General features: G+C 35.5%; 1 protein-coding gene across 6 annotated transcripts in view; it reads right to left on the bottom strand.

Annotated features, from left to right (window-relative positions):
* NAV3 (neuron navigator 3) overlaps positions 1-13,698 on the bottom strand; it is a 579,712-nt gene that overhangs the window by 45,602 nt on the left and 520,412 nt on the right. For all 6 annotated transcript variants that reach the window (XM_032393716.1, XM_032393720.1, XM_032393719.1 and 3 more), the window contains one exon: positions 7,356-7,439. In XM_032393716.1, the coding sequence (XP_032249607.1) occupies positions 7,356-7,439 (84 nt within the window). The remainder of the gene's footprint in view (positions 1-7,355; positions 7,440-13,698) is intronic.

Consider the following 13,698-nt stretch of genomic DNA (forward strand, 5'->3'; position numbering starts at 1 on the left):
CTGTAATTTAATTTGCATATATTTATCATGAAGGAAAAATAACATGTTTGTGGAAAATTTCCACTGCCATAATACAAAATTCAGATCCAATTCATCATAATTTCTCAGTCTCTCCAAGTTCTGTCTATAATTTTGTCCCTTGCTCAATTAGTAATAGATAAGTTTTCCAAAATTTAATGTATTTTTCATTTAAAATAAATCTCCCAATAGATAAAATGTTTACTGAAATTCATTCTGCCTTTACCAGAAAACTATTCACAAAAGGAGCTCTAAGTGCATACTTAATGAATCATATAATTTAAATAGTAATTTTACAACATATAAACTGGAATACACATTAAATTTTAATTAAAATCAGATTTTCATCCTTGACTTTAAAATCAATAGTGCTTGTACTGTGGATTAAAAAATTTGCTGAAATATGTGGCCTTAGGTTGAAAGAAGAAAAATGGAAATGAGATCTCATACAAAGGTCTAAAAAATACAGCTTAATTTTATGAGTAAGCTGACTTATTCCAATGTCTAAACTTTAATCTTTTCTAGAGAAATCTCTTCTCAAAACTGTTTTTAGAAAGCTTAGAAGTGGAATGCTCAGGGAATATTATTTTTTTCAGAAAACTGCATTTAATATGAGATAGAAGAATGATTACTTCTAAAATTAAGTGTCTTTTTTTAAAAGATTATTTATTGAGAGAGAGGGCACAAGTTGGGGGGGAAGGACAGAGGGAGCGGGAGAAGCAGACCCCCCGCTGAGCAGGGACCTCGATGTGGGGCTCAATCCCAGGACCCTGGGGATCATGACCTGAGCTGAAGGCAGACGCTCAATCGACTGAGCCACCCAGGTGCCCCTAAAATTAAGTATCTTTTAAAAAAACAACAGATATTAACAGGTTAGTTGTTATTCAGCATGGCACAATAGACCCAAAGGAAGAATAACTAGGTAACAAATACATTCATTACGTAAATTGAGAAAATCACGTGTATGAAAAAATTAGTTTAGCCAAATTATATTAGTAGTTCTTCAGGAAAACTTTATAAGTATAAGCAAGGGCCTATAAAATAATCCAGTGTCTTTAATTAAAAAGTTAAATTTGACACTGATAATCTATCCAAACCTGAACTAGGTATCTCTTCATATCTGCAAAAATCCCTTCCTTCTTTCTTATTTCAGTTAATGAGAGCCACCTTCCGCATCACTCAAACTAGAACTATCCCTTTCACTGAGTCTTCCCATATGATTTCTCCCTTTGCTTTAAGTATTTTTCTCACTATTAAAGGCCCTGGTGAAATGCCTCCATATGCTTGAAACCTCTTAGCTTTCCTTTCAGAAAAAAAGGATCCTTCTCTGTACTTCCAGATCATTTAATGCATTCAGCTTATTTAGTTGTTGTAGACTTTGTCTTTTCACTGAGATTTATGATCTCAGTAAATGTTGGGATGATTTTGTTCAAATGTTCTGGTCTACGTTAAACAGGTGTTTCTCCCCATCAAAGAATTATGTAAAGCTTCAATTCTATGTATGTTTTAACAAGAGGGTGTTTGATCACCTTTGGTGCCATATAAAAACATCAGTGACTTTATTATTCTTTATAAACAGAAAGTCTGGATATGGCTAAATCAGTGAAATCATTTCCTTTGGATGGCAACAAAGTCAGGTTTCCCTTTCTCTCTTTTCCAGCAGTAAGTATATAAAGATTAATATAAGCACTTTAAAATGAAAACTTGGCTGAGACATAGAAATTGTTTTATAATAGTTTTTTTCTAGTCTTCCTTTTTTTCTCCTTCATAATTACAGTTGGTGGTTCACATTTATTTTTAAACTATATTTTTCTTTCTCAAGAAAAGATTTATTTATTTATTTTAGAGAGAGAGAGCCCAAATGGGAGGGGCAGAGAAAGAGGGAGAGAGAATCCCAAGCAGACTCCAAGAGAAGCACAGAGCCTGAGGCAGGGCTCGATCTCACAACCCCAAGATCAAGATCTTGAGATCACGACCTGAGCCAAAACCAAGAGTCAGACCCTCAACTGACTGTGCCACCCAGGCATCCCTTAAGCTATATTTTTGTAAGGTGACTATAATGCTTAGAAATTGCAATGCTGCTTCCAAGTACAACTATGAAATCCTCCTTTTTCTTTGGCCATGGTGGGGAGTGTGGATCAGAAATATAATTAGAAGCGAGTTCTAGAAATAGCCAAATATAAAATCATTTGATACTCTGAAATATTTTCATTTAGTTTCTTTATTTTGAAGGTGACCAAATAGAAGATACTTCAGTTCTGAAACTATTCAACTTTCAGAAAAAAACCCTGGAAAATGTATATGCCATCAAGATATGGATTGAAAGCCTCTTCTAACTCAGTAGTTTCCAGTTTCCATTCTCTTCATTATATACCAAAGAGAAGATGGGGGCTAGGACGATTCTGTACAGGATCTTGGGACTAGATGATCAGATCATACTTCGTTGATATTTTCTCACTTTTTGAAAGTGGGAACCAAACTAAAACTGCATTCACCTATAGTAAGCTATTCAAGATAATGATGCCCCAAACACCTGCTGATCATGTAAGATTCCAGTTTTCCATGAGAGTTTCTCATTAAAAGAAGCTGGATGGAGTCAATATTTTTTCTAACTGCTTTGTACATGTCTCCGAAGCTAAACAAGTTATCAAGGTCAGACTTGGAATGCTTCAAAATGAGATGATCAAATACTTTGTCATAATACTAGCCCTGCTTGGTGTCCTTTCCAACCTAATTTCCTAACTGCATCTGACCTCTTTCCAAATTTCTCCTGGACACAGGCCTTGCTAAAAATCCTACAAGCTTGGCAATAAATCTCATCAACCAACTTGACCTTCTAGGCAAGACTCTTAAAAATTTGCACTAAACCTGCTTTTGCTTCCATACACTGACACTCAGTTAAACTTACACTATCTAGCTGTTGTTAATTTGAACATGTCCTACTCCCCACGATTATGTGTGTGCCTTGAAATCTTGTAAATTTTTCTACTGAAAGAACCCAACCAGCCCTGATTCTAACAAAATGCACTAAGTTCCCCTAATCCCAGTAGTGCAAGTAACTTGATTCCATGAATAACATGGATTCAAATTATCCTATGCTCTAAAAGCCTAGTGAACGTATTTTCTGACTCTAATGATAAATTTTTAGTGAGTAAAAATTTACTCACTAATTAAGTCTTAATTCTCTCAAAGAATCTTGGTGGAGAAGTGCTAATAAAGGGACAAGGACCATAAATCCAGGTAAAATTCTTTTTTTTTTTTTTTTTTAAAGATTTTATTTATTTATTTGAGAGAGAGGATGAGAGGAGAGAGAGAGCACATGAGAGGGGGGAGGGTCAGAGGGAGAAGCAGACTCCCTGCTGAGCAGGGAGCCTGATGCGGGACTCGATCCCGGGACTCCAGGATCATGACCTGAGCCGAAGGCAGTTGCTCAACCAACTGAGCCACCCAGGCACCCTCCAGGTAAAATTCTTGATCAGACTCTGTCACTGTCACAATCTGTGATGCCTTAGGTTACGTATAGGGCAATACCTAGAGACAATTTCACTCTCCAGCCAACAAGCATTCATGACAATTATCTTAATTTTTCCTACTTATAGACTTACTATTATGTAACATGTAGCTTTCCAGTGGCTACTGAGGATGCTGCTAAATTATCAGGAAATGCTGCTGGATTGATCTTCATTAACTAACTTTTATCATGTTAGTCTAGAGTCAAAAGCCTTGGAACGGCTCCTTGTTTTTCAAGGATCAGATTCCTTAGACATCTTTCTAGGCTTAGTTCCACATTTCTCTCCACATCCCTTCTTTTTCCCTTAATGTCTCCCTTAATTTCCCTCCTTGCTCTTCACGCTCATGGTGCCCTTTCTTCTACGACACGTAGTCCCCCATTTTCCTGGAATTAATCTTTATCTTCCTCCTAGAGCCCAAAGGGGCTCCCCCGTGACACCCCTACTCTGGAACCTAAGTGAAGATGCAGGGGTCCCCTGTGAGTACGCTCAGGACACTATACTATTATATTTCCAACGGCACCCCAAATTTTCTGCCTCCTGAGTGATTCATATACATCTTTCTTTCTCACCAGGCTATAAGGGTATAAAAGCAGTGTTCTGGCAAGACAACCAGGATTCTAGATATGGCATCCGGGAACAAGGTAATATTTTAAGACACTATTCAAGGAAATGGACTTGGTCTATAAATCAAACTAATATTTTGATATAGTTTTCAGACTATTAATGCCATATGATTGTTGAAAATCATACTTTGAAGCTAGAAGAAGCCCAAAGACTTGGATTTGAGTCCTAGTTTCATTTACATTTCTTAAGTATGTAGCCAAGAACATGAAACCACCTTGGCTTTTGTTGCTTCATGTGTTAGCATCCCACCTTGCCTCCCAACATCCTCACTCTTAACATTTTCAGTGGTGCTTATCTTCACCTGAAATCCTATATTTTTATCATAATCTGTCACTTACTGTAATATAAACTCTATTTTATATTATAACCAGTTATAAACTAGGATATAAACAGCATGTGTGTATATATAAATAATGCATACATATATGTAGTATATAGAATTATATATATATATATATATATAATTTCACTGCTGAAGTCTCAGTAGCTAGGGCAGTCTCTTGTACACAGTAGAAATTCAATATAACTTTGGTGAATGATTAAATGGACAAATGAGCCTTGGAACTCCAAGAACAGTTTCAAAACCTCTGCTCTATATGCACTAATCTTTTTCCCAGGATTGTTGGATCACCAGAGAGCAATATACCCTTTTATCTCAGCTCCCTGAAGAAATGACTTCACTGAAATATGATTAAATGTTATGCCCTCAGCTTTTAGAGAAATGTCTATTTGAACAGCGATTTTGTCTTTTGTTATTCCATGACCCCAATTTAAGAAACTTTACAATAAATTTGTCCTTGAATTCAGTGCCCAAAAGTTTGTCTCTCCGATCTAAATTATGCTCTTCTGGTCAGAAAATGAGAACTAGACATGCCAAGCAATCTCCCTTTGTGCCTTAGCTTCCTTGACATTCAATTCCATTCAGTGCTTTGTGGTAGAAATTACATAGGCTCAGGCATCTTATTATATACATTTCTCTACTTGTTTTCACTAGATTCTGTTATTGAATTGTGCCATATCATATTGCAATTAATTTTATGATTCCCAAAGCCACCTTGGAAATATGCAAGTTATAAATCTCAGATTAATAAAATAAACTACTTACTAACATTGTTTGTGCATATGGCTTGCAATGAGACAAGCAATCACTTTATTTTCAGTTTAAAAATGGCAAGGCAATTTCAGACATCATGATATCTTCTGAGAAAATTTTATAATTTTGGCAATGTTCCTTTATGGTTAATGTGTACACAATTATAAAATTCTGTGTATTATGCAGATGTATTTAAAAACATTCAGGCATTATTCATAGGCATTATAAATTAACAAATGCATAGTTTCCAATTTCTATGAGAACTTTTATTTATAAATATAAAAGAAGTGAATATGGGATGGTAAAAAACATTAATTTTGATTTCTTAAAGATAGTGAGACTTAAGTACTAACCATGATTTCTAGCAATATGCCTCGCACATGGCCAATGATGAATTTGGTTTATCCTATATTTTTTTTAAGGGAAAAAAGGAGAGAAATGTAAAGAAAGGTAACAATTTTTTTGACTATCCACTGTATGTGGCCTCATATTGCATCTTCCTTATTCCTCAGAGTGATTCTACAAGGTAGTTATTATAAACCTGACTTTTAAAATGATGAATGTGAGGGTCAGCAAAAGAAGATTCCACAGCTCTTAAGAGGTTCCCCGAGATTCATACTCAAGCTTCCCGGGCTCCAACATTCATATTCTTTCCCACTTGGCTGTCCTAAAAGACCTTGTCATCCTGTTTGCTGAGCTCTTAGGTTACATAGTGAAGTGGTAAACTGGACTGCCTCTCTCCCCCTTAAAAAAAGATGAAGATAAAATTCCTGTGCTCAAAAGGTGTTTATCATCTTCCCTTTCAGAACAGGTTTGACAGAGATAGATAGTGTTCTCTTTCATAAGCAGGGGAAATCTTTGAAATAGGAGAATGAAAGATAAGGGCAAATAAAATACAGTTTGCTAATTACACCAGGCTATTACAGGAATATTTGATTTTCTCTTGAGTTTAATTGGTCTGTTCATTCAGGTTTTTTTTTTTTTTAATTTAAAAAATGGTAAACTGACCAAATGGTAACATATGCTAGTTCTGTAAAGCTAATGACATACTTTACAGAATTGAAGACAAAACTGAAGCCATCTCTCAGGACAGATATAGGTACTGATTCTGAAAATATCCAAAGCTTTTTAGATTTTGGATCTCTTTGGAAATTAGATGAAAACTGTGGATATCTGCTCATATTATGCACATATGCAGTTTTTACAAATGTTTCCATACAGTTTTAGAGACTTCATCTGTCTCTAACACCCATGCAAGGACTCAGGTTTGGGTCACCAAAATAATGGCAGAGAGGTAAGTTACTGGTCATCCCACGGAAAGTGTCCAGATTCTTTCTCGGCAACACGCACCTTTTGGATATGTTTGCCTCATGAACTAAATTCTCTGTTTCTTTCTTTTTAGAATTCCTTCTCCCCCTCCATAAAACCTTTCAGGTTTATTTTAAAGTTTGTGATATGAATTAACTTGACTTTTCAAAGACAGCATCCCCAGATGCCAACTAATCCCCATTACTCCAAAAGGACACAAATCTTCACTTAGCATTCTGTATTTCTAAACTTCAGCTCAGGGTCAGTGTTTCAGTCTCTTGTCCCACAGATGCTGTAATGTGAGCCCCTTGCTTTGTAAAGTCCTCGCATCTCCTCCAGACTTTCTCCATGGGTATCTCCGCTCACAGCCATGGTCTATATCTGGGCTTACAGACCATGCATTTGTGAGAATTCTTGTCAGAGTGCAATTCTTGTCAACTGCATAACAAGTTGTTCCTAGAATATTCTAACTCTTCTCCTATATAACTGCTTCTCTTCCTTAACATTTGGTATTCTTTTAATAGGTCCAACCACGAGTAAAATAATAGGCTGCCTGGATAGAACTTCTTTTGTGTGTGTGTGTGTATGTGTGTGTGTGTCCTACTATGGATTAATCTGAATCATATGTCTTTAGAAATTAAAATCTGAAAAGAAAAAGTATTATCTTGTCATTTTCCAATTTAGTATGGAATGGATCCTCTGCCACATTATGTTGAAGGAGCTGCATCTCATGCATTGTTCAAACATCCTATGCAACTTGCTGTCTTATTTCAAGCCCCCATGGCAATTCCTGGACATACCTTCTGTTCTGCTGTCATGGTTAGACTTTGCAGTCGGCCAGTCATATTCCCTAAACTCTTTTCAAAAGCTGCTACGAGGTGAGCCTGCGAACAAAAATGGAAGGAACACGTTTTAAATGTCAGAACCTTATATGGATGGATGAAAACTCTTGATTTTATAAAATGCTTAATTTCAGGTATTCTAACTCTTTAAACACTATGCCCACCGTGGTTAGCTTTCAATGATGACTCTCCTTTAACGTAAATCTTTGTTTATGTCATTTCTCATAACATAATAAAATAAAATTAAAAAAAAAAACTTCAGTTTAAATTCAGCATTTCTGTCTTTTGACATTTAATGTGAGTCCAACTTCTGAAAAGGGATGGTATTTTGCAAATAATAACACCTTCTGACTTGCATATCACAGAGGATTTGACACCCAAAATACTGAATAAAGTTCTGAGTTGCCAAGTTTTTAGACTTAAAGCTCAAGAGGAGGTCACTGCCATCGTCAATGGACAAATGTTTCTCATTTTTGTACCTGCACGATGACCTTTGGAGATATTGTTAGCTCCTTCATTGTAATGATCTCTCCTTCAGCAGACATCTGCTGACAGCTAACACATTATCTTTCCTTTTTTTGTGCATACAAAGAATGGAATCAGAAAGAGTTGTCCTCACTTTCCAAACTCCTTTCAATAATAGGGCTTTTATTTCTACTTTATTCCCTTCAACTAAGGAAGTGCAGGGAGGCCAGCTAGAAATAATATTCAGTCATATTTTATTTAAGTTTTCATGGCTTTCGGGTTTTATTTTAAATCTCAGGGAATTATACATATTACAGTATAAAACCCTAACTCTTATGATTAAGAAGTATTTGACAATCTTACAGCTCTAGAATAGGCCAGTTTCTGTTGGCATGCCATTATCCAGTAGCTTCACCCACCGAATATTAAGCATGGAGAGGTGCTTCCATCTCTCAACAGTTGCTTGAGGAGAACCACAGATGTGTTATCTTAAACCGATGGAATTTTATTGTGCCCTTCCAAAGATACGACGATAGAACATTTTACAACCTACATCTGTAATAAACTATGTGGGGGGGGGGTGGAATTTGGCAATCCTTGGCAAAGATTAATTTTTTGAGAGAAGGGAGTAAAAGGACTTATTAAAATACATCACCTTGTAACTCTAGCAGAGCTGAAAGGCCGAGGTAACTATTATGAGATGGATGGCAGGAATCCAAAGAATTAGGGCACTGGAAATTTATTCCATTACTGATAATAGCGAGAAGTTTATTCCATTATTGGTAACAGCTAGAATGTACAAGTCCCTTCCGATAGTATCACAATATAAAGGTGTCTCTGTTCCTAGCACTGAGCTTATCTTGTGCTCCCTTCCTTTTCCCAACACAACAATATAAAGATAATTTGTGGAGAATACTTCTATTAATCTTCAGTCCACCAGTACAAATCTTTATTCTTTTTCCACTCCCTCTTGCCTCTATCTCCCTCCCCCACCAACTCTCTCTCTCTCTTTCTCACACACACACACAAACACACACACACACAACCTTGAGAATTATACTCCAAGGTTAGTTAGCAGATTTAATAGGATAAATAACACTCTTTAAAAAAAAAAAGGGATAGTATTTTGTAGTTTAAAATGTTTTTGACGACAAGGAATATCCTTGCATCAGACTTAATATATCAGAAATTAGCACAAGGTTATGTTCCATTTTCTCTCATACATAACCTTTTTTATTGTAAAAAAAATTTTAAGTTAACAAAACCATATTAAACCATATTAGCCATACTAAAAGTGAACAAAATGAAAATGCATAGCTCACTGGTTTCTCACGTAGTGAACGTTCATACACTCACCAGCCAAGTCAAGAAATAGGACAATCAAAGATCTTAGTTCTCCCTTACCTTTCTCCTATTACTGTCCCCTGTCCCTTCCCCCAGAATAACCACTAGTATTGTAACATTTATGGTAATTATTTTCTTGCTTTTCTTTAGAGTTATACCATTAAGCTTGCATCCCTAAACACTATGTTTTAGCTTTGTCTATTTTTTAAACTATCAGAGTGGAATCATATGGCACAATTTTTTTTGTGACTGTTTTCTTTTTCTTAACATTGTGTTTCTGAGATTCACCCATGTGGGTGTCACAGGAGTTAGATTTTGCAGGAATGCATTGCTCTATGTGATTTATAATATGTTTGCCCATGATTTACCATTTGTGCTGATTCCAGTTTAGGTTATTAACAATAATCCTGCTATGACTATATGATGAGTTACTAAATCCCAAAATAAAATTACTCATTTTCTTTTAGAATAGTGAAAATTCTGGCCAGAAACCACTGTTAATATTTACTAAAAGAAATATAAGATTCTACTCAATATTGCAATTTTAATTCTCCTCAACAATAAGTAAGGCTTACTTATCGGATATATAAACTTGAATGTATAAACTTGGAAGAAAATTTTACTTTACCTTCTATGCATATTTTCTCAGTTAAACAGGAGTTAAAATATGACAAAGAAAGTAGGAATGTGAACTTGCTGAATAAATATACTGCCTGTATTTTGTAGCTACTAGTTAATACAAAATGTTCACTATGAGAATGTCAGTTTTCAATCTTTGGAACATTGCTGTTCATTAATTATTCATAAGAAAATGTATAACTGGTTACCAAAGAACATTTTGAGTCACATTGTTCTCCATGAAAAATATGTTAGAAGTATGTTAGTGAAATACTGCTTTAAATTTATGTGGCCTTGGCTTAGGTTATCAGATTAACTTTGTTATTTTGAAGGTAATTCAAGGTTAAAGTTCTCACCAATTGGGTTAATGGAAAGGGAGTCCAAGAAACCAATAACAGAAACCATTCCTACCAGTGATGATCTTTGTCACCTCAACAGAGAGAAAATGGAAAGTAAAACCAATTGAGTACAGGAAATAGATCTTATCTGAGAAACTTAATAAATGATGACTTTTTTAAAATTGTGGATTTTTAGGGGGACTACTGATCATGGTTTACTTGGTTCTGACTTTTCTCTTAGCAGCTGCATAATTTTCAAACCACAGTAAAATTGTATCAGTATGATAATGAATACTCCCCGACCTGTGTTAGGTGAAGGTTGTCAAGGGAATAAAATAGACATGGCTAGATATTAGTTAAGGGAAGGTATTTCTAGTACATATTGTCTTTAGTTTTGGAATCCTATAATATAATCTGAATATAATCTGAATCTTTACATAAACAGAATTATTGTGCTGCTAAACAGTAAAATGAAAGATTATGAAAAATGCCTGCATTGTATTCATTCACCCAGAATATAGTGACAGTCCATCAACCAAAAAAAAAAAAAAAATACATAGATTTATATGGAGATATATATAAATGTGACTTTACATTTGAAAATCAATAGACGAACTGAAAATGATTCTGAAATTATCATAAATAAGGTTTCACATTTCTTTTACACATTATAAAATTGTTCCTTCAGTGTTTGTCATTGTTAATATGTGCAAAATTGTTTTCTGTGAAAGGAGATGCAGAAAAGTAAGAGTAACTGCCAGAATACATAAAAATATTAAATAGAGCAAAAAACTGGACACAATCCTAAACAAAATAACATCTGAGAGATTTTTGGCTAAAAGACCTATATGTTGAAAGGCAAAAAAAAGTACCTTTTGTGACATATTCATTCAGTGGTATCTTTGAAAAATGGAAATAATAACTAGTCTTAGTACCCATTTCTAAATATGTAAGAGCTGAGGTTCGTAAACAAAATATATTAGAACACAAACAAATGCTCCCCACCTGACTTGGCTGTAGGAAGGTGTGGGTGAGAGGCCAGAGGGCACCTGGCTGACTGCATGATATGACCATACATTTGCAGATGCTTGCTTGCAGGGGCTCCTCTTTTCTTCCTGTTCATGGGTGGGCACTGGTCCAGGGAAGGTCGGACAGCAGTATCTGCCAACATACCCTCTCTCTTTTCTTTTCTTTTTTTTTTTTTTTAAGATTTTATTTATTTGACAGAGAGAGACACAGCGAGAGAGGGAACACAAGCAGGGGGAGTGGGAGAGGGAGAAGCAGGCTTCCTGCAGAGCAGGGAGCCCGATGCGGGGCTCGATCCCAGGACCCTGGGATCATGACCCGAGCTGAAGGCAGAAGCTCAACTGACTGAGCCACCCAGGCGCCCCCTCTCTCTTTTCTAAAGACATCCTAGTAGGAAGTGCTTTACAGAGAGTCCTTCCAGGGCTTTCTACAGCTCTGATCAGAGAATTCACAAGTGGATGGGAAGACTCAGCGCACATTCTTCTGAATGGAGTTTTACTCTGCCAGTCAAATGAGGAGTGAGTTGGTTGGGCACCTTTCTAATTTACTGCTGTTCCTTTTTTTTTTTTTTTAAGATCTATTTATTTATTAGAGAGAGAGAGAGAGAGAAAGCAGGGGGAGGGGCAGAGGGAGAGGGAAAGAGAGAATCTCAAGCAGACTCCACACTGAGCGCAGAGTCCAACATGGGGCTCCATCTCACAACCCTGAGATCAAGACCTGAGCCAAAACCAAGAGTCAGATGCTTAACCGACTGAGCCACCCAGGTGCACCTATGCTGCCCCTTTTAACAAAGTGGGAACAAAGCATTTTAATAGAGAAGCAGGTAAGTTTCAAATTTAAAAATTAAAACATGGATTACTGTGTGGACTCTCTACAAATATAATTATGCCAGGCCCAAACACAGATCAATTGACAGATCAATTACAAAAAACAAACAAACAAAAAACCAAATTAAGGAAAATCATTTTAGTCCTGATAGAATTATTAAAATATTGAGTAAAAAATGAATATCTAGACACTTAAATGACCATTAAATAATAAAACAACAGTTAATGATATTTTCTACAGAGCCAAACCCACTGTAATTCATCCTTATAAAAATCATGGCTCTTTTACTACTTCACTTCTATACAACAATGCTCATTGTAGTGATCTTATTTAACTAAAAGGTAGAAAGTTTACTTTTGGTCTAAAGAAACTAAAAAAATACAAGGTTCATCTCTACTTCCAAATAGGATTACAAGATTAAAAATAATTTTTGACTTATATTAAAGAGTTCTGTACAGGGGCGCCTGGGTGGCTCAGTCGGTTAAGTGGCTGCGTTCAGCTCAAGTCATGATCTCAGGGTCCTGGGATCGAGGCCTGCATGGGGCTCCCTGCTCAGCGGGGGGCCTGCTTCTCCCTCTCCCACTTCCCCTGCTTGTGCTCTCTCTCTCTCTGCCAAATAAATAAAATCTTTAAAAAAAAAAGAGTTCTGGACAGATATAATTTTATTCAGTCTTATGATTAATTTCTGTACATGTATATTACAATATATGTATATATTACACACATTAACAGATATTAACAAGCATCTGAATTTGTTAATTTGAATATCTGAATGTATTCTCTGAATGAAATTTAAATGCAGTACTTTTTAGAACTAAGAAAAAATAAAATATTAACTAAAAAATCCTTTGATGACTCATTATGCTCTATGGAATTTAAAGTGACATTATAAACCAAATGCTAAAGACAGTAAGTTCAAGATGATTTGCAGTTAATAGGTAACTTATGAGTAATTCAAATTTCTAAATGTATAAAGGAGATTATATGTTTAAAAATACAAATTGACATAGATATACAAGACTGCTGAGTAGTAATCCATGATAGAGATCTACCATAGTTTGTTTTTTTCTTTTTTTTTATGTTATGTTAATCACCATACATTGCATCATTAGTTTTTGACGTAGTGTTCAATGATTCATTGTTTGCGTATAACACCATAGTTTGTTTTATCCAATGACCTATGAAGGGATATTTGGTTGTTTGCAATGTTTTAAAAATAAAGTTGCTATGTACAATTTTTTGTATGGCTCTTAGGTGATTTCAGATTTATAAAATGCATTATGAAGGAAAAAAAAAGCATGCAAAATAGGATATAATTTAGGCTCCCATCCTTGTGCAGAAAACACTACTAAGGATAACAAAGATGTGGCTAGGGGAAGCTGGAGACATTTGGGTATTTTCTCTAAGATCAGCACTTTTTAAGCAAAATCATCTATTTGACATTAGTTCCTCTAATTCTGTATTCATTCCATTTTTCATTATTGTTCCTTGAGGAGACATTATAGATGCTTTTTTCCTAATAGCCCCCTTCCTCCATGACGTCTTAATACCATAGATACACTGGATACCTGCTTATGTATTCTATGTATAACTGTGCTTTATGCATAGAGTAAGTTTTCTCACCACAAAAACCAATTTTCAACTTCTGGTGGTCATATCAACACTCCGCTGAGAATACATGA

This window comes from Phoca vitulina, unplaced genomic scaffold (genome assembly GCF_004348235.1).
Source record: "Phoca vitulina isolate PV1807 unplaced genomic scaffold, GSC_HSeal_1.0 scaffold76, whole genome shotgun sequence".
NCBI lineage: Eukaryota > Metazoa > Chordata > Mammalia > Carnivora > Phocidae > Phoca > Phoca vitulina.